General features: G+C 43.7%; 1 protein-coding gene and 1 long non-coding RNA gene across 7 annotated transcripts in view; one reads left to right on the top strand and one right to left on the bottom strand.

Annotated features, from left to right (window-relative positions):
* Positions 1 to 711: 711 nt before the first annotated feature.
* MTCL1 (microtubule crosslinking factor 1) overlaps positions 712 to 21,027 on the top strand; it is a 109,500-nt gene continuing 89,184 nt past the window's right edge. For 2 of the 5 annotated variants that reach the window (XM_065668008.1, XM_065668007.1), the window contains exons 1-3: positions 712 to 1,195; positions 11,554 to 11,778; positions 13,287 to 13,445. In XM_065668008.1, the coding sequence (XP_065524080.1) occupies positions 11,581 to 11,778; positions 13,287 to 13,445 (357 nt within the window). In that variant the 5' untranslated portion in view covers positions 712 to 1,195; positions 11,554 to 11,580. The remainder of the gene's footprint in view (positions 1,196 to 11,553; positions 11,779 to 13,286; positions 13,446 to 21,027) is intronic. The other 3 variants (XM_065668009.1, XM_065668010.1, XM_065668011.1) reach the window with 2 other exon arrangements.
* On the bottom strand, positions 13,172 to 19,901 carry LOC136008560 (uncharacterized). Of its 2 annotated transcripts, none has more exons than XR_010610140.1 (3): positions 19,849 to 19,901; positions 18,614 to 18,775; positions 13,172 to 13,322 (listed from the first exon to the last, which is right to left on the bottom strand). It is a non-coding gene; the product is annotated as an uncharacterized LOC136008560 (long non-coding RNA). The 2 variants fall into 2 exon arrangements; XR_010610139.1 differs by having other exon boundaries at positions 19,817 to 19,855.

Here is a 21,027-nt window from a genome sequence, read left to right as displayed (position 1 = left end):
GCCAGGCAGAGAGGGGAACGGGAGGAGAAGAGGGAGGTGGAGACGGCTGCCACCGGGGGATTTGGGCTTGCTTTATTGAAACAAATCAGTGTTCGGGAGAGAGCGGCGAGGAGGAGGAGAAAGAAGAGGAGGAGGTGGGGGTGTGGGGGCAGGAAGAGGGGGATCGAGAAAGAAAAGTGCGAGGGCTGTAGCTGGGAGAAGCAGAAGTGATGAGAGAGCGAGCGGGGAGGCTGGAGGAGGCTGCCCGTCCTGCTGCTGCGCCCCGCGGGGACCGCCGCTCCTGCCGCCGCCGGGCGCCCCCGCGGCCGCCGCTGCCGCCCCGCCGCCCCCGGCCCGCGACATGGAGGCGCTGAACGGCCCCGGCCCGGGGCCCGGCGAAGCGTTGCGGCCGCCGCCGTCTTCGCCCGGCCACCACCACCCGCACGCCGAGAAGAAGAGGCTGCACCGCGCCCCGTCGCCCGCCAGACCCTTCCTCAAGGATCTCCACGCCCGCGCCGCCGTTGCCGCCAAGCCACCGCCCGCCCCTCCCAAGTCCCCTGGCCTCCCCGGCCGGGCACCCCCATCGCCGCACCCGGCAGCCCACCCGCCGGCCGCAGGGCTGCTGCCGGCCCCGGGCCGCCTCTCCCGCCGCCCCGCCGCCACAGGGTGCAAGGCCGCCGCTGCCGCCGTCGCCGCCGCGGGCAGGGCGGGTGCCAAGGCCGCCCCTTGCGCCAAGCGGGCTGCCCGCGGGCCGGAGCCGGGCCCCGGCGGTCGGGGCGGGGGGCGGCAGCCCAGTGGCGAAGCGGCCCCGCCGCCCGGCAAGGGCAGGAAGGGGAAGCGGGGCGCCGCGGCGGGCAGCGGCCATGCGGCGGCGGCGCTGGCCCGGGTGGGCCACACGGACAGCAGCTCCGATCTCTCCGACTGCCCCTCCGAGCCGCTCTCCGACGAGCAGCGCCTGGCTCCGGCCGCCAGCAGCGACGCCGAGTCCGGCACTGGTTCCAGCGACCGTGAGCCTCCCGCCGCTCAGCCCGCCGCCGAGCCGACCCGCAGCGGTGCCGGCCGCGGAGCCCCGCCGACCACCCGACCCAGCGGGGATCCGCTGCCCGCGCCCTCGGGCGGGGGACGAGTCCCGAGCCGCGGGGAGCCGCCGCCGGCCGCCCCTGAGGAGTTGCAGCGGGAGGTGGAGGAGCTGCGCTCGGAGAACGAGTACCTCAAGGTGAGCATCGCCCGCAGAGCCCGGCGTTGGCGGGTCCTCGCCCTGGGAAGGGGAGGAAATAGGGCGCAGCTCTCTCCTCGCTGGGACTATAGGGTCCGCGCTAGGGTTGGCGACTGCATTCGCGCAGCCTGAAAACACCGCCCGTACCCCACCCCTGCCAGACCAAATGTCCAGCTTCACCCGCGGGAGAGAAATAGGGGCAGGGAGAGCCCGCCGGGGGCCTCGGCGCTGCCCCCCAGAGCGGCACAGGGCGTCACTTCAGGGCAGACACGGGGCTTCAGCTTGCGATCCCGGCTCCCGGTAAAGCCCGGTTTGTGGAGACTGGATGAACGCAAATCCAGTGCAACATGTGCTGTGTAGCAACACTGCGTTTGGTTGACGTGGTGGTAGCTCAGCAAACCCCAACTCTTTCTGAAGCGCCGCAATCACTGTACTGGTTAGCAAGACCTTGCTTTCCAGGAACTGTTTTCCTCAGTACCACCCTTTAAGACAAGCCAAAGAAGCTGGTTTGCTCCTTTGCTGAGGAAGGAGTGACAGGTTTATGTTGTCTGTTTGTTGTGTTGCTTTATCACTGGGAAGCGAAGCCACTCATTGTGAAGTACTAATGGAATAACAGAGCAGCAATAAAAAGTGTTATTGCATCCTTGTGCAGGTAGAAAAGTACAGCTATATGCGTTCATCCTTGGAGAAACAGGAAAGCTAAATGCAGGCATGCTCTGAGCTGGGTTGACCTGCGGGAACCTCTAGTTGGACTTGCACATACAATCTGATCTTTTGGCACAGCGAAGAGGTTGCGTCCATAAAGATCTATAAATAAGATAAGCGGAGATAATTGTATAACCACATCTACTGTACCATTTGACTCTTTTGCTAGTGAGAACAATCTTCCTTTCCTGATGTTGGAAACACCCGGTTGTTAAGCAAAATGACCGTGGAAATCCATGGGAGTTTTCTTGGATAAGGACTGGAGTTGGGCTTAACCTTGGCAGGGAAGGGTGGTAAAGATACAGACTGAGCTTGTTAAGGGCTTTTGGCTAAGGAGCAAGAAACAGTGTTCAGTGTAGCAAAAGGTTAACAGTGGGGGTGCTGCAAGCTTCTTTGCTGGGTCTGGTGCTGCTTAATGAAGTGGGAAAGGGAATGAGCAATGATACAGCAAAATTTGCAGATGGCATTAAGGCTTTTCTGTCTTAACTCAAGCCTAGAAAAGATCAGACAGAACTTAATTGTAGACTTGACCCCTGAGAAATGGGTGAAAAATGAAGGCAGAAGATGAGAAATAAATCTCAGTATTGAAAATGTAAAGCACTTGGAGAGAAGGACTGAGTATGCACTTCTCTGGGTTTTAAGTGTGTTGTGTTAACTCAGGAGGATAATGAGAAAAGGAGCAATGAATGTCTCTGCTCAATGTGACACTGCAGGCAAAAAAATGTTAGATTTCAGTGGGAAATGAATGTTGTTATTCTTTGAATAACAAAGACAGTATTATAGTGTTCTAGATATCTGTAGCTGTTACACAGATCAATAGGTGTACCTGAAATACTGTGGGCACTGCTGGTCACCTATGAAAGAATAACCCAGAACTAGAACAATAAAAATTATTGGCACATTGCAAGGCTTTTTTACAGCACTTATTGGATAGAAAACTCTGAGGTGTGTTAGGTAAATGTAATAGTCTATAAAATGCTGAGCAGCGGAGAAAGCCTGTATCAGAAGCTTCTGTTTTACTCAACAGCCCAGAAAGAAGAGATATAATGAAGTCACGACTGGTAAAAGTATTGAACTGGTATTGCTTTTTAAGGAGCAGGTGAACTGGCACTGCCACTTGAAGTCATAGAGGCCAAAAGCCCAGGAGCATCTCTTTGCATTACAGGATTTGCACAGTTACAGTACTTTAACCCATTATGAAGAGTGCTTAAGCTTCTTGTTTCATATTTAAAGGAATTTTTAACTATAGGAAACTGAAAAAAATAGAGCGTGACTGAACTGTCTAGGACCAGCCGCTGTTAGGGTGTCCCACCTGAGGGACTTTCTGACCACAGGACCTGACTGATATTGACAAGTCATAGAATCATAGAATGGTTTGGGTAGGAATGGACCTTAAAAACCATCTAGTTCCAACCCCTGCCATGGGCAGGGACACCCCCCCCCCCCCACCCCCCACTAGAAAAAACTTTATTCTACATAGTTTCAAACTTTTCACCCTGTGCAACAGTGTCTTCAGGTCTTTCACCTTGAGATCTTCATCATCTACAACAGATGTGTCCCAATCCTTCTTTAATTTGGAATGTTGCTTTTCTGTGCTACAAGTAGTTCTGAGACCAGTAGGATACTACAGACTAGTTTCTTGGGGCTCCGTGTCTTAGTCGGCTTCTAGTGGGCTTGTCCTGGTGCCTTGAAAGCCACAAGCTCTCACTGTCACCTCTTCTGAAGGAAATGAGTGCGTGGTCTGTCTGCTCTCCTTGGCCACCTGGGTGCACGAAAGTTCTAGCAGTTCTGCTCCTCTCTCAAAATGCTTGGAAACAACCCAGTGGTGCAGAAGTTATCAAGAGGATTCCCAAACTTCGTTTTCCTTTTCTGGGGAAACCCATAAAAACCTTCTGTGAATTAAAGCCGCAGCATTGCCCAAGGTGTTTACCTGTGGCTTTGTTCCTCATGTTTTTTACGGTGCAGTTCTCTAGTTTGCCGTTACAGTTTTGTTTCCCCTTTAACTGGAGGGGGATAAGGGATAGCAGGGAGGCTCTCCGCTCTAAACAGACAAATAATGAGGTAAATCCCAGAAGAAACTGTTAATTTCCTGAGCATAGCCATATGCTGAATTTTTTTTGTTTTCACTTCTTATCCCTCTCTGCAGCTGGAGTGCAACTGTAAATGCACACGATTTTCAAGTCTGTTTCAGGGAAATTTATCCTTCACATAGGAAGCTCTTTCATGTGTCTGGAACATAGGTTATAGAACTTAGTGTGTGTATACACGCACCCACATCCACACACACACACACACTTAGTGCTAAAGATTACTGGAGATTAAAGGGCTACCAGAAAAACAAACCAAACAATTGTTTGTTTTTCTTTCTCATCAAGAAGTGCTAGAAGGTCTCCCAGAATGCCGAACAGAAGCCTTTGCAGGGCAAACTGTTGGTGATGCAAGCATCTCAAGACTTCATATCCTGTGAGCTAGATCTCAACCTGATACCAAGTTACTACCTTATGTATTTCCAGGAACTTTGATTTTACCCTAGATGAGGCTCCAGCAGTGGCTAACTATCTATAAAGTTAAGCTTGTAAGTGAAGTCACTGAGGAGGTGTGTTTACATTGGGAAGTGTCTCTTCTACTACTTCTGCAAGAGCTCGTCATTGATTTCACTTTCATATATTTCTTGCATAACCTCATTTGAGCTACCTGTGGGGAAGACTGTAATCCTACAGTAGCATTTAAAAGGTATTGCTTATTTGTTGATGTGAAAGAGGAATTATGTTGTGGAGCCAGGAGGTCATTAGTAAGTGCTAGTGGAAGGTGAAGTTTTAGTTATTACTCGTCAGTACTGTTAGTAATAGCAAAATACAACCCACACAAGTGGTTGTTTTTCAGGATTACTTCAAAGTGTCCAGCATGTGGAGAAGCATCTTGCACTGTGCAAATCCTTGGGAAACTTTGAAAGACGCTCTTTGTGGTGTAGAGCCCTCTAAAGGATAAGCGATCCTAAGGAAGAGGGCCCAGATTTTAGCAATTTTCTAAATTTAGCTATTTTAGCAATTACATTGTATTTCTGGGCATCCTTGAAACTGTAGGTCTTCAAGTCTGTAGGCTTGAGATGAGCTCATGAGGTGTAATACCACCATTTCTTTTGTTAACCTGCAGGGAGCTGTGTATGTCAATGGGTTTTGCAGGGCAAAAATCATGCAAAGTGATGGGACCAATTTTTTTCCATTTAGCAAGGGTTACTGGGGTTAGCAAAACAAAGCTCGTCCCGCATCTCTGCCTGACAAGCTGCTATTCCCACCTGGTGACTGACTGTCCCTAAGAGAATGGAGGTGATAACCCTGCTTGGGGCACAAAACCCGTGTGGCTGGGCCCAGCTGGAGGGATAGTCAGCTGTTGGAGGGAGATGTCACTTTGGGGAAGAATAGCAAGGCAGTGTGCCTTGTTAGCTCCAGCTGTGTCTCTGTCAACCCCAGTGCTGCCTGGAGGGGTTTAGCTGTGTGATGCACTGGGCAATAGTTTCTCTCGGTGGGCCTAAATAGATTATACCAGTGTTGCACCAGCCAGACAACTGCTTAAACGGCTTCAGCCGCCACAGTTGAGGAAGTGTGTTTGAAACAATACCGGGGCTAATGCTTGAATGAAGCAGAAAAGCTGCCAGATGCTGCTCTTGCTGTGGGATCCTAGAAGCTTAAACCAGCCCTGAAGTCAACAGGTGCTTGTGGTCCTGTGATCTTTTCAGTTCTTGTTTTGTGCACTAGCTTTGGATGATGTCGGGTCGGTGTATGACTTGTAAAGTAGTTTGGCTTGAGAGCTGAACAATAGCATCAGTGGCCCAGGGGCTTTAGGTTCATTAACATACTTTGCAAGAGGCAAAAAATAAGTTATTTCCTTTTTCCCGGACAAAGCTGTTTAGAGCATATTTATCCCTACTGCAATTCTGCCATAAAGTGATATGGGGGATGTGTTTATTCCTTAGCAGCAGCATCTCCTACATATAGACAGTTTGAGGTGTTTAAAATACAAAACCAGAGATTATGTAAAGTCACAGTTCATGAATCTGTGATTTATCAAGGACTTTCCAGTTCTGGATTCACCAGAGCAATAGCAGCTACCCACTGTAATTTCCACCACCCCTCCCTTCCTCAGTCTACTCTCATATCATGGAATGTATATTGAACTTCTTTCTATTTTAAAAAAGTAGTAGTGGCATAATCTATAAATATGACTATTGGCTGAATGAATAAATACTTCTATGTTTTACATAGACAATTGAATTTCATCCTTCATTTGCGTTTTCTTAAGTACTGTACATTTCATTGGTTTTGTATGTTTTTTGTCATCCTAGCTGGTGGATATTTCCAAGTTAGTATTTAACTGATGCATTCTAATTCATAGGAGGCTTAAAATTTTCAGTTTGCTAATATGCATAACTGTCAGTGCATAATAATGAGTTCGGTATCCACACATCTTTTATGCCATTCACACTCTGCATTAAGAGCTTTTTCTGTATTAGCCAGTAATTCAGCTTGGTGGAGGTACATAAGCAGGCTGACCTAGAGGTGCTGATGCCCTTACTCCTCCTGCTTTTATATGCAGTTTAGGGGTCCTTGGCTTGCTTTTATTCTGCCCATTAAATGGAATATACCTATTATACATGTGTTTTATAGCTGTCCAGAGGCCTCAAGAGAATGGAGCACATTCAGTACACCCTTGGAGTGTAGGTCTCTCATTTGTTTCAGAAGGAATCTGGTTCTTGCATGCTCTGTGGGTTGAATGAGTGTGTAGTTGGTGGGGATAACTGGAAAATTTACTTTCAGACCTCATTACGGATCTCAGCCAGGCTGGCTGGGTAGACACAGCCCATCAGTTGTACAAGTATGCCTGGTTGTTTCAGTGGGAATGACTCATGAGTATGGGTTACTTAGTATAATAGCTGCATGACCTGACTCTTTCCCTCCCTCTTTCTCTCTCTCTTCCTCCCTCACTCTCTCCCCCCTCCTTTTTCTTTTTCCTTTCCAGAATCCTGCACAAGGCATATTCCTATAATTTACCCTTAATTACACTTCATTATAAATTAAATTCATAATAAACAAGTATGACATCACTAAAGGTATTAATGAGATAATGGCTTCTCTTCTGACAGGCAAGTCTTCAATTTGCACAGCACAGATGTGGAATGACACCATCAGTATGTATTTGGGCTATGCTGTGATGTAAACTGCACACAGGCTTTCCCCTTTCAGCCAATTCATCTTGGCTTTTTAGACTGACAGGCAAACAGTGAATCCTAAATCTGTTGTCTTTGCACTGACATCTAGGGGAATCCTGCAAATGGAGCAGTTGCCCTGTGTTCATACAGTTGCCCTGTGAATCTCGGATGAGTGATCCCTATTACACCCATAATACCTGACCTCTAGGAAGTCATTTGGGCCAAGTATCTGAACCTATAAGTGGTTAGACTCAGGAGCAACTTTGATTTCTACTGCAAATTTGAAAAAGCTGTCAGTTAGAAGGTTGTTTTCTTTCCTATTCTTCTATTTGTTCTTTCTGATGACCAGGGTGACATCTGGAAAGCAAAGCAGTTTAGCTTTTTCCTAAACAATATTCCAGGACACGCTGCCTGCTGCTGTTCCTACTGAAAGTAATAATGTAATTACCATTAAATTAAAAGGGATCAAGAGGAGGCTCTCATCCCCTACAGGAATGTACAGCAAAATGAAGCTTCTTATGCCTGCACTTAACCTCTCAGTTTCAATTGCCACTTTGGAATGCTGCAGCAGGTCCTCCATGTTTAAAGAAGGGAGCGGGCTCTCGATTTTTTTTTTTTTAGGCACACAAAGAGGGATGACTGCTTTCTTACCAGTTTGGTTTAATTACTTTGAAGTGCCTATTCTGATCTCTTTCTTCAGTTTTACAATATTAAAATCCATTGTATGAAGCACAATACCTCCTGAGAGGGACCTTTAATTCTTACTCACAATAATCATAGTAATATGAGCAATACATTTTAATGAAGTCAGGGGTTGGGTTTATCTAGTGTTTCCAACCACCTCACAGCCAAAGCATCTTTTTTTTGCAAACTACTAAGTTTGGTATTTTCAAGGTTCTGATTTACCTTCAATTTCTCTAATGACTGACGTGTTTTCCTTCAAAGAGGTAGGTTTGCAAGTTTAGTGAGTAGGACCATCATAGTTTCAGTTGTAATTTCTACTTCTCTGAGTTTTCAACTTACCTTCCTCTGTTTTGTGTGCACTCATCACTTCAGAAGAGGAGTTTAATTTGTCCTGATTTTGTAGGTGTAACCGTAACAGGTCTGACTTAGAAGATGCTAACACAAGGTTTCAGCATCTACAGCAGACTCACAAGTACCTTCCAAGGAGAACAAGCTGTTATGAACTGCAAGCACCTACAACCTTGCCAGTAGTTTTGTGGCCTGTGTCAAGAGCAAGATTATATCTTTACTATAACTAGTAAAATATTATCCCAGCATCCATAATTGTGTGCTGTCATACAAAATCTGAGTCACGTATTCTTTTTCTCTATTTTGGTGTTTTGGAGGTGACATGCTCCTGTATGTATATTTTAATATATAAAAATGAGACTTCATCTTGCTACTCATCTGTCCCATTTGGGTTTGTTCTCCCTGGGCTGAGCCAACTATGTAAGTCCAAGCCCCAGGCACTGCAATAACACAACAGAAAGTGGGCTGCATGTAGACTGTATGGTGAAGTTTCCATTTCTTATACGCCCAAAATGTCTGTGCCTGCATTGTTTTTGCATATATGTTGCCGTGTTCTAAAGTTCTTCCAAAGGATGCTGTATTCCTAAATACAAGGCTCTGGGACATGGTCCCATTTCTATATGGAAGTTCTGGGAGCAGAAAAAAAAATTGAGGTTTTTTTATGTAAAAAAAGTAGTTTATCTGCAAATTTACACTAGAGGAAAGCAAGCTGTGTATTTATAAGCAAAACCAGAGGCAAGCATAACAATGAAAAATCAGACACTTGCAAAATCAGAGTTGTGCTGTTGAGGGAGACTGAGAAAACTTCAGGTTTTCTGAAGGTAAAAGACAGGCCTATCTCAGGAAAAACAGCTCATGCCAATGCTTGCAGCTTTTGTGGAACTACTTTGGTGGGAGGAAAGACATCGGATTCAAGTCTCCAATGGAGACAGAGTGACTTTTAAGGCTGGGAGAGTTCCCATGCCTGCTGAAAGGATCTGGGAACATTAATTTTAACTGGGATGACTGTTTCAGCGTGGTTTAAAAGGCTGTGACTTTCACTTTCCAAATTTGGTTGTAATAAATGCTTTGAAGTCAAATATTGTACGTTATTTGTCTTTAGAAACCAACTGTATTTTACTAATAAATATATAGATAAGAAGAAAGTTAGAGATGAGCACTAACATTATAGTTGCTTTTTGCAGGCCACTTAATACGTGAAAGCTATTGCTTAGTTTTTAAATAGAAACATCAGATTATAACCAGATCCCACTAATTTGTTGATGCCAGATATTTTTCTTTATTGTGGGTTTGTGTTTCAAAATTCTCAATTTACAAGCAAATTATTAATCTAACATCAGCATTCTGAAGATGATATTAAAAAGTTAATTGAGCTTAAATTTAGTTCAGGTAGATTCAACTCCTGAGTCTGCAGCCAGCCCTAAGCAATAACTTTGGTCCTGTTCATCCCAGAAGGCTGTATTAGCTCTGACAGGTAAAGGCTGTACTTTTGATATGAGTACCTTAGCCAAAATACCTAGGTCATAAACTGGTAACACAAACGTGTATTCCTTTTCTTAAGTTCAAAAGCCACTACTACTACCTAATCAGTTTCTATCAGCTCACTGAGGAATAACACTTTTGCTTCTCCATCCATGCAAATATCTTACTCCTGCAACTCTCCCAGGGAGACTGTGGGACAGGATTGCCTCTGCAGCTGAAATCTGAATATACTGGGAATGTGTAATGTTATAGTGGGCTTGTGAGAAAAAATGTCTGTCCTTTCCAGGCATCCAGGGAGAGCTCTGTAGAGCCCTGGGAGGGCTCTACTGGTGGAGCAGAGCCTCACTGCTGAGCCCAGTGTGGTCATTTTGGAAATAACAACCTTTTTGTTTACCTAAAATTTGACTCATGCTGGCTCAACTAACTGAAGTTAAATCATAGCTGTATATATACTTGTCTTTTTATATGTGGCTGGGATTTTGGTCAGAATAGCACTGTAATTCTAATATAACCATGCTAACAAGGCTAAAGAAGTTTGACAAGTCTTCCTTTGGTCAGGACTGTGCTCAGAGACCAGACCTGTCCCTCGCCTGTCCCTCAGTTACTAAAGCTTCAGTGGAGCAAGATGAATACAGGTAGAAACATGACTGTCCATCCAGTTAGGACACACGAAGGGGGAATGGGTGAGAGGACTACCAGGGGGATGCAGGCAGACATGTTCATGGAGAGACTGGACAGGGATGGTCCAGCCTCGGAGGGAGCTTTGTCAAGGGAGCTAGCTCCATAGCAGTGTCTTCTCCATCCAGTACAAGTGTGAAATATTCTCCAGCCACCCTTGGTATTTCAAGTGTCATTTACATATCTAAAGTGAGGTGAAGGTGCAGCTAGCCCTGGTGCAAGTTATCCTGTAAACTTATTAAAACAATGTTCTGCACAGAAAATTTGCTTTTTATCATGTCAAATGCAATTTTGAAGAAAACAATTAAAAAATTAATAGTTAATTTTAAATATTCTCATCCTGTCTCTTGAGTATTTTTTTCCCCCCAACTTAGTTCAAAGTTAGTAGAGTCATAGTTTTTGTGTCATGCAGTAGTTTAATGGCTTGTACCTTTGGGCTTGGAAGACCTTTATAAGAGTTTTAGCTTTGGAGCTTCAGTCGTGCACAGATTAAACAAATGGGAATGATAGAGCTTATCCTCTTCAGCCGTAAATCTTTAAAGCTGACTTTAGAGAGCGTGTGCTGCTCATGGTATGATGTGAAATTGGGGCAGTTCATGATGCCCAGAAAAGAATGACCAGGTTATTCCCAGGGGGCACAGGTTTTATTTTGTCCCGGTGGTCCCGTTATTGAAATGTGTGTGCATGCAACAGAATCCCAGTTTCTCCCACACCCAACCCATCTGTCACTAAGCATGTTCATAGTGCTAGGCTCAGATGGGACAGCATTTTCGTGTGGAGCAGTTTGGTATTTGGTGTAAAGATTCGTTCAAGTTTTCAAGGGACAACTTCGTTTTCAGGAAGTGCTGGTTGTTAAGAGACATCACATAGAGATGCTGATGTAGCTGATTAAATAGGTTTACTGTAGTCTAAATAATATGCATTTCATGTGTGTATAAATAATATGCAAATTCAGATATGCATGTTTTAATTAGAGATAGTAAAATGAAGGTGTCACCAGTTTCAGGAGACAGATAAGCATATGTTCTGTTTTTAAACATGAAAGCAATTGTAAGAAATACAACAAATATTCATTAATTTAGTTCAGCATAATTAGTCAATGTTGGGATGAAACCTCTATTCCTATGACTTCTGGAGCTGCATGTTTCAATCTGTACCATTTCATTAATATGGTATCCTAGCAAGCATGTTTCCTATTTTGCTCCCATGGGTGAGATTTAGAGGTATGATGGAGCACTGTTTTGACTTCCCACAGGACGAGCTGGATGAACTTCGGGCTGAAATGGAAGAAATGCGTGATAGCTATTTAGAGGAAGATGTTTACCAGCTGCAGGAGCTCCGGCGGGAGCTGGACCGGGCAAACAAGAATTGCCGCATTCTGCAATATCGTCTCAGGAAAGCAGAACAGAAAAGCTTGAAAGTTGCACAAACAGGCCATGTGGATGGAGAGCTCATTAGGAGCCTGGAACAAGATTTAAAGGTGGGTGAGAGATTCATATTCATGGTGAAAGAGAACAGACCAGAATGTGGCTCCCCGCAATGGAAGGGAGGGTGACACATGAAACAGGCAATAGTTCTCCCAGTGTCAGGACCAATTTCCTTCTTGCGTGGTAGAGAACAAATATTCAGCTTATCATCCTAAAAAGATGTGTTAGTGAGTAAAAAACATGTGCTTAGATTCAGAATGAAAGAAATGCTGTCAAGTTACATTTGTGCATTTGAAAGATTAAAAGGGTCTTGTTTCATTAGTTTCACTGAAAACCTTAGCTTTGCAAAACTGTATGAACAAAACCTCATATGCTTTTCCCAGTTCATGTTCTTTCCTTCCTTTTCACTTCTTGCTTAGGCTAAATAACTGGAAAGTAAACCAGTCAAAGTTGCATTTCTTAGTGCCTCATAACAGGAACAGACTGTTACAGTACTTTTGCAAGGCAGATAGAGAATCAAAATGCTTTTCACATAAAACCGCAAATTCCTGTAAAAAAAAAGTTTAGAAAACTGAAACAGTTTTTATGTTTTTTCAGAAATGTTTCCATCAAGGCTAAGCTTTGCATAGGCACGATGCTTATCTGGCTTTACTCATCTTTCTTAATATTGCTATCCTGTAGCTCTCTTGAAAATATCTTCTGTAGGGAGGGACTGCTTACCACTAGAATTATTAAACATTTTGTACTTACAAATGCAAAGCATGAAACCTTTGAAACTGGAATGATTGGTTCCCAGCAGTGGAAATAAGAATGACATACCAAGTCATCAAACATTTCAAAGTGTCAGAACTAGTTTTCTCTTTTATGATAGAAAACAATGATAACCTTATAATAATAGAAATGATACATTACTCAGTAAAAATCTTGTACATAGATTCGACTGAAAGAGATATTGAGGTTTTTTAGTGTGTTTGGTTTGGTTTTGCTGACTTCTTGTAATTCAGTAATTTATCATTTTGCTTGATGAATCACCTTTCCAAAAGTTTTTTGAGTAAATATTTATTCTTGTTAGGCTGGACTCAGAAAACCTAAGCTGGCGTATATTTCTGTTTTCATATCACTCTTGCCCAGCTGTGGCTGCAGCTAGAGCAGCAAATTTGGGTGGATGAAACTGCTGCGTGCATGCAGCTTTGATCGATGGCCTGTCAACTTTACAACACAATTCCTTGTCTTTTGTTTTATCGACATGATATGCTAGGACTTTGATGGGAAGGCTTGGTATCTGCTTGTTTCTTCCTACTGTTCATGACATTGCCTTAGCATAATGTGGAGAGGGAGCTGGAGACAGGTAATCAAATATATTTTCAATTCTAACTTCTTTATTAGAAATGAATATCCATTTTGGTACTTGGAAGGCTTGGAGCCTTTCATCAACAGTCTCATAATTGAATTAAAAATCTCTCAGCTGTCTAGGGCTGTAATATGCTTCCTACTGTGGGAGACATACTGTAGCTGTTGCTCCTCATGGATCCTCTTCATGTGTTTGTGCTCTTTTGATCAGGTAGCCAAAGATGTCTCTGTCAGACTGCACCATGAGCTGGAGAGTGTGGAGGAGAAGCGTGTTAAAGCAGAAGATGAAAACGAAATCCTTCGGCAGCAAATCATTGAGGTGGAGGTATCCAAGCAGACACTGCAAAATGAGCTAGACAAGTTAAAAGAGGTAAGCAGTAGTCAGGGAAGCCATGCAGTTTAGTGTTGCTGGGTAAGATGGGAAGTTTGAAACACAGGCATCTTAGACTAATTCGTAAATGAAATGCTTGCTGATATGCTTGTACAATTGCCCAAAAGGTCTCCTTTGCTATTTGTTCCAAGTGGGTTGGTAATTTAGAAGCAATAGAGAGGTAGATGAACGATGCTGGGGCTTTTGTCCAGGGCTTCTCACAGGGCTTCTGTCCCATTTTAAACTGGCTTCTTAAAGCCTCTTTTCCTACTGGAGTAAAACTGTCTTTCATTTGACTCCAGCTACCTCTGACTCTCGTTTATACAAACTGGGACTTCTACCTATTTGAGAGTCAAATGAGATGTGCATGACTTGTCTCTGAGAGATGGTTCAGATAGGCAAGCTGTTGTTTTGGCTGGTGCTCTTCAATGGTGATGGTGGGGGCCATCGACATGAGCTAGGCAGCAGGAATGTGGTCTGTAATGTATAAATAACATTGCCCTTCAGGCACAGAGATGCTCTCTGTTGAGAAAAGAGATCATTTCAATTGGAGCTGACACACAGTCATACTGGGTGAAGTGATGATCCTTGGAAGCAAGTGAGTTGAGGAGCAGGGATCAGTAAAGGAAGCCAGATACCAATGGCGGCTCTTTACCAGAGCCCGTATCCCGGTCTGTAGTGGTATTTCTGTTCTCTTAATAGTATAGCAGCCTTTGCTCTGTTTTAAACCAGGTTGTGATAGAGCATTTAAACATAGTGAGGTAAGGCATTTATCCTTCGAGCTCTGGTCAGATTTAGAGAGGTGGTGCAACTATGCATTATTTTAGTCTTTCAAACATTGCTTCCAAGTCAACTGGCACAATGCCTGACTCAGTTTTATAAGGACAACCCCTATTTAATTTCTCTATGTGTTTGGGTTATGAGTGCAGCATAAGAGTTTTGAAGCACTTGTACCTAACAAGGCAGATCATCAGCCTGTGTAAATATCAGTGTTTCTTAGATATTACTTAGGAGCCTGACAAAAAAGATAAAGTCTGCATGATGTTTTGCTATTCTTATTTCTCAATGTTATTTGTGAATGCTGTGCTTAATGGACATGATACCATGTTACAGGGTCTGTAGTCTAAATTCCATGCAAAAATACTGTGTCATCAACTACCCAGTACATTGCTTGCTGGTTAATACTCAGGTCCACTAGATACTGCTTAATAATCTGTAAGATTAAGCAGGTTGAAGAACTAAATTGTGGGTGAGCAGTGTGAAAGAAACTGGTCTAGCAGTGCCAGCGTCCCAAGCTAGCTTTAAACATGCTGAATTTACCCTGCTTCTTAGATTGCTTCAGCCTAGCAGGACAGGGATGCCCAACTGTCTCTGCTGCATTACAAGTCAAAGTGAATCTACCCTTACTTTGGAAGTAGACTTTGCCCTGTAAGAGCAAAGGCTGGACAGGAGCTAGGGTAAGGGGGAGATGACAGGTAGAATAATGGTATGTGTTCATGCTGATCTGGAGGCACAGCAGGGCATAAGATGTAGTAGTAGTAGGAGAGATAGTCTGTTTTTCATAGCATGAGTGGTGATTTCTCTGGGAGTCAGAATTTCAAGGGGTCACAGTAGGTGAGAAGACTGAGGTTTGAGTCCTCAGTGGGTCACACAAGGACAGATGAGCAAAAAGGTGGAGAAACACAGTGATATGAATGCCAGATAAGTATGAGTTTGTAATGTTGTTGACATTGCTGGGGGAAAAGAAATCTTGCCTCAAGATGTATTCAAGTAACTACCAGAAGCAGTGCCTCTTTAGAAGCATTTAATGTGTACAAAGCTTGAAAGGAATGTACTATAGATATGTCAGTGGGAAAACTAGTGGTTTATATACCAGGAGAAAGTGGCCCAAAGGCCACGTAGCTTCTTCCCAATCCTTCCTGTCTATGCATCTTGTCTATTTGAAGGCTGGCACTTAAAAGGAGTGTCTTTCCTATCCAGCCCTGGAGCATTGCCTGAGACTCAGACAGTATTCACTCTCTGATATAGCCCACTGTCACCAGAGCTCATTTTCTGTAATCATAGAATTATCATAGAATGGTTTGGGTTGGAAGAGACCTTGAAGTTCATCTGGTTGCAATCCTCCTTGCCAGGCCAGGGACACCTTTCACTAGACCAGGTTGCTTGAAGCCCTGTCTAACCTGGCCTTGAGCACTGCCAGGGATGGGGCAGCCACAACTTCTCTGGGCAACCTTTGCCAGTGCCTCACCACCCTCATAATGAAGAATTTCTTCCTAATATCTAATCTAAATTTACCCTCTTTCAGTTTAAACCCGTTACCCCTTGTCCTGTCCACAACATGCCCTCATAAAAAGTCCCTCTCCAGTTTTCTCATAGGCCCCCTTCAGATACTGGAAGGCTGCTCTAAGGTCTCACTGGAGCCTTCTCTTCAGGCTGAACAAGCTCAACTCTCTCAGCCTGTCTTCATAGCAGAGGTGCTCCAGCCCTCTCGGCATCTTTGTGGCCTCCTTTGGACTCATTCCAACAAGTCCACGTCCCTCTTGTTGGGGTCCCCAGAGCTGGGCACAGTGCTCCAGGTGAGGTCTTGTGAGAGCAAAGTAGATGGGGATAATCACCTCCCTTCTCCTGCTGGTCACACTCCTTTTGATGCAGCCCAGCACATGGTTGGGTTTCTGGGCTGCAAGCTCACACTCCCTGCTTATGTTGTGCTTCTAAACAACCAGCATCTCCAAGACTTTCTCTGCGCTACTCTCAATCCATTCTCTACCCTGCCTGTGTTTGTGCTTGGGATTGCCCCGACCCAGGTGCAGGGTCTTGCACTTGGCCTATCCTTGACTGTTCTCAGTTCTTTTCTGTATCACTGTCTGATCAACAAAAAGATTTTCTCACATCTGCGTTCATGTTCATTGCTTCATTCAATGCTAGTTTCTGCTTTGTCCTGTCATATAATTTCCTCAAGTCCAGTTTCTCCCTGCAGTGGATGGCATATACGTTGATAATGCATTTTGCATGCTGATATATCTTTAGGAATTGTACTCATCTCTGAAAGTACTCTTTCTTTAGAGCCACCTTAGTTTTGTGTCAGAATCTTTTGAGGAATTTCTAACGTTTGCGGTGTTTAGTGCTGTTATATATTCTTTCACCCCAGTACTTGTTTTGATCTCCACTGATACTTTCACCAGGTTTTTTTTGTGTGTGTGTGAAGTACGTACAAGTTGCTCTGTCTAAATAAAATTCTTATTGCCTTATAAAAAGCCTTGCAGATTTAACTGGGAAATTAATTTTCACCTCCTCCTGACCATGTAATTTCAAGTTGCTGTGTTAAGTACATATGAGATAGACTTTCTTCTTGTGCCACTAAATAACACTCCTCAGTGTATCTCGGCTTTGCAAATAAAAGAAGCAAAGTTACAACAAAGAGGAAGGATGACAAGAAGCCACCTGCCATGTCCTTCACAGTGCTCTTTATCTCCTACTGCTGTGTTGTAGCTAATGCACTTTACTCCCCAGTCCCAGATGCTTCTGAATTCCCATTTGATTACATGCTTTCAGAAGCTTTTGCACTATCAGAACCACATCTAGACTCTTGTTCTTGTATCTGCCAGGTACTCCCCCTCATCAAAATATTCTGTTTTTCAGATGTTTCAGTAAGGAGCTCTCAGATTATCAGTGAGTCACTGCCAGGTTTTTAGGACAATGCCACCTCTTTCTTTTTTTTTTTATCTTCTCTTTATTCATAAGCATGCTCCATCCCTCCAGCCTTTTGCATTATTTCCCGTAGATGTGGTTTGAGCTAAGATACAACTGGTAAGGATTCTTAACCAATAGTTGTGGATTTTATCCAATTCTGATGTCTTCCAGATAGACACTGCTCCTCTGAATGTCTTCATCAACACTCTGGCATTCATTTTGCTTAATCATGCCACTCAGCTTCCTTTTTCTTAAAGTCCTCTTAGGTGAAAGATAATACCGTGCTTTCCTTTCCCGTAATATTTCCTATTTTGGGTTTTTTTTCTTCTCATCTTGTTTATCACAGTGTAGGTTCATCAGTCTGCTACTTTTGGCTGAAATTCTTCCACTACTTCTTTTGAAGCTACTTCTTTCACAAGGTAATAATGTTTTCTGTCTGAATATTTTTTAACCTTACTGGCTGTACCAAGTTTTACTGTTTCAGTCTTCTCAAACTGCTGCAGCAGTGTAGTTCATTGGGTTTGGTTTGGTTTTTTCCCCCACAGTTCTATTCACCTGCATTTTCAGATTCTCTTTTCCAATTCTTCCTTTTTTTCTTTTTTTTTTTTTGGTGAACTTCTCAGCTGGTTTTGGGCTTCCCTCTGATGCTTTTTTTGTGGCATTCTCCGTCAAAGCTTCAGAGTTTTCCTACCACCGTGAACACTTCTTTGTAGCATTTCCTTGCAAAACTCGGATATTTCTTAGAACTGTCCTTTCTAGGAATTTGCTAGGATTTTCTGTGACTTACCAAAGCTGGTTTTTCCTTATAGCTTTAGAAGCAAAGGCGATGTACCCTAGCTGATTCAATAAATACACATATCACTGCCAAGGCTTGCTTGCTTTTTTGTCTTGTTGTCTAGGGTATTAACATCTCCACTTTAGTCAATAGGAGAGAGAAAAATTGTTCCATCACTAATGGGTTACCTCAGCAACATCCCTGCAATTTTCCTCTTCTTAATATCCTAATTTAGGTCATGAAAAATAATGATGTATTTTAAGAATTTAACGTGGTCAGCCAGCAAGCATTCAGGAAACTCTTTCCAAAGCTTCCTTTCTTTGCACCAATGCAGACCCCTTACCAATTCTCTCCTTAGCAACACAGATCTACAAAACGGATCTTTCCTTAAAGGCTTGATGAAAGCAAGTAGATTTTCTCTGAGATCTGAACATCTTCCACTCTAACCCATACCAAACAGCACTTCCTTGGAGACACCAGGGCATCTTTAAGGAACATCTTCCGTATATTTTCTCAGCAAAGAAAATTTACAACTGGATGATCTACCTTGAGTGTAAGTTTAAACCATGAAATAGTGCTTGGCAATTGTTGGGTGCCTTTATGTGTAGTGGTCATTAATTCCCCTGCAGTTAATACCTCTCAGAGTAATTCTCTCTCTAATAACTCTTTACCTGGGGTAGAATAAACCATTTTTGCTACTTACTGTAGCAGTATGCTGAGATAGCATGTGACCCTCTCCTGTTCCCCATGGGGAGAATGAGTCCATTGCATGTTTGCAGCCTGGGTTTGGTGTTGTGAGCCAGGGAAGAGAAAGAGGCAGGGCCATGGCAGTGCTGACGCTGCTGGGAAGGGTAGTCCTGTCGGGCTGGACAAAGAGAGGGGAGGAATAGGGAAGGGAGGACAGGGTTAGCAGCTGCCAAAAGATTTGATGTGAATGCTATTAAATGGTTTAGTAAGAAGCGAATGAGAATTGTGTGACTGGGAAGAAAGAGGCATTTATTGCTTGTGGGACAGCCATACCAAGCAGGTGACAGTCTCTACTGCTGCTGAAAGCAGAAGTACAGGAGGGGGAGCAACAGGAGGTGCTGCTTTCTCGGACCTCTGGTGTGGCAGTGAACCTTCCCCCGTGAAATTGAGGTTTTCTTGGCCAGCTCCTAACTAGTTGAAATAATTTGTGCTTTGAATTCTCATTATTGGGAAAGTTAGAGGCACAAGTGCTGTTCTCTGGACATGTTCATCTGGAAATCATTTCCAGTTGATGGAGGACCATGGCTGCAACTTCTGTTCACTGGTGTTTTTGCAGAAAGGCAGAGGCAAAATTTCTGCATGAGAGGACAGAAGTTCAAGTCCACTGGCTGTTAGTAATGTCTCTAGCACATCTCTTTAGGGTGCAGACTGAGATGAAAAACAGTACATACTGTAAATGGGCTTTCCCATGTTACCTGTGGGCTTTTTAGGGCAGTGCCTTCTCTCAAAGCTCTTTCATCCAAGGCTTAATTGATAATGGGGATGCTGTCATGCCTGAGCTTCCCCTTTCCTTCTCTCCTACAGCTCCTGATTTTTGAAGCACAGCTCAAGAACTGCTGCTTTTAACAGTCAAAGTAATTTTTCTGTTAAAATATCTGTACTTTTTAACAGAGTAAAAAGATGCATTCAGATGCTGTCGTGGTTTAAACCCAACCACAAACCTCTTTTGCTCACTCCCCCCCTTCTTGCCCTCCCCCTGCTTCTGGAGGGACGGAGAGGAGAATCAAAAAGAATGCAACTCCCACGGGTTGAGATAAGAACAGCCCAGTAACTAAGGTATAACACAAATCACTGCTGCTACCACCAATAATAATAGTGCTAAAGGAAATAACAAGAGGAAAGAATGCAACACCTCAACACCAGCCGACCAACAACTCACCCCACTCCCCCCAGCCAAGCACCGACCGATACCTCGTCCAACCCTGCAGTCCCTCTAGCCCTTCTGGGTAACTTCCAGTTCCCCCTCCGGGCATGACGTGCTATGGTATGGAATACCTCTTTGGCTAGTTTGGGTCAGGTGTCCTGTCTCTGCTTCCTCCCGGCCTCCCTCGTCCCCAGCAGAGCATGAGACTCACAGAGTCCTTGGCCAGAATAAACATTACTTAGCAACAATTAAAAACAATCGGTATTATCAGCTCTCTGCCCAGGCTGGAAGTCAAAACACAGAGCTTGCACCAGTTACTAAGAAGGAGCAAAACGGCTCCTGGTAAACCCAGGACAGATGCTTATATAAAATAATAGAAATGTGCAAGATGAGATCTTTCAGGCACATTATTTAGAGGCAAATTTTGTTCTGAAGTGCATGTGTACTACTACACTTAACATCACTAGAGGTAGAGAGCATTTTAGTGATAGAAGAATTTAGCTCTATAAACATAATAAAGAAAAAGGAAATTTGGAGGCTGTTTCTCAGAGCTGAGCATGTCAGTCTGAACGTTTTAAGTAGGGCATAATCATGTAGCATGTGTAAAGTGTGATTATTCCAATCTGAAGTCACTTTTCCCTCTTTCCTCTTTGATCTAAAGGTATGGTGCAAATACACAAATGGCAGGGAAATTATTCTTGGTGAAAACATGCTTGTTTGTAGAAAGCATTACCCATATTTTCATTAACTAGGACTTCATACATGCTTGTTAAGATAGTACATAATGTTCTTTTGGGTGAAGTGGGGCTATACTGTGAAAAATCTGATTTTTGTAATATATAACTTTTTGTAGTTATCAATGATTTTAAATGATGGGAATTCACTGAGACTTGTCAGCTGTAGATTTGAATAGCATTAAAAGGGCTAAGCAAGATCACCATGTTGACTCAGTTACCCTGCTGAGAAGTTACTGCGTGTGACAGTTGTAAGTAAGGAAGTCTCGTGCAATAATCATCACTAAAACCATTAACTGCATGAAAGATTTACCACAGCACCATTTTGTCTTCAGTAGCTTTTTTTCATTGTGATAAATAATGAATTGGTACCTAAACCACAGTGAATGATTTATACTCATTATGGCATTTCAGGGGCTGTACAGATAGTGAGATGGTCTGCACAGTGTTAGTACAATCAGGATGGAGGGAAGAAATGTGCGAATAGATCTC

The sequence above is a fragment of the Lathamus discolor genome, chromosome 2, assembly GCF_037157495.1.
Source record: "Lathamus discolor isolate bLatDis1 chromosome 2, bLatDis1.hap1, whole genome shotgun sequence".
Lineage (NCBI taxonomy): Eukaryota > Metazoa > Chordata > Aves > Psittaciformes > Psittacidae > Lathamus > Lathamus discolor.
This window is presented reverse-complemented; position numbering and strand designations above follow the sequence as displayed.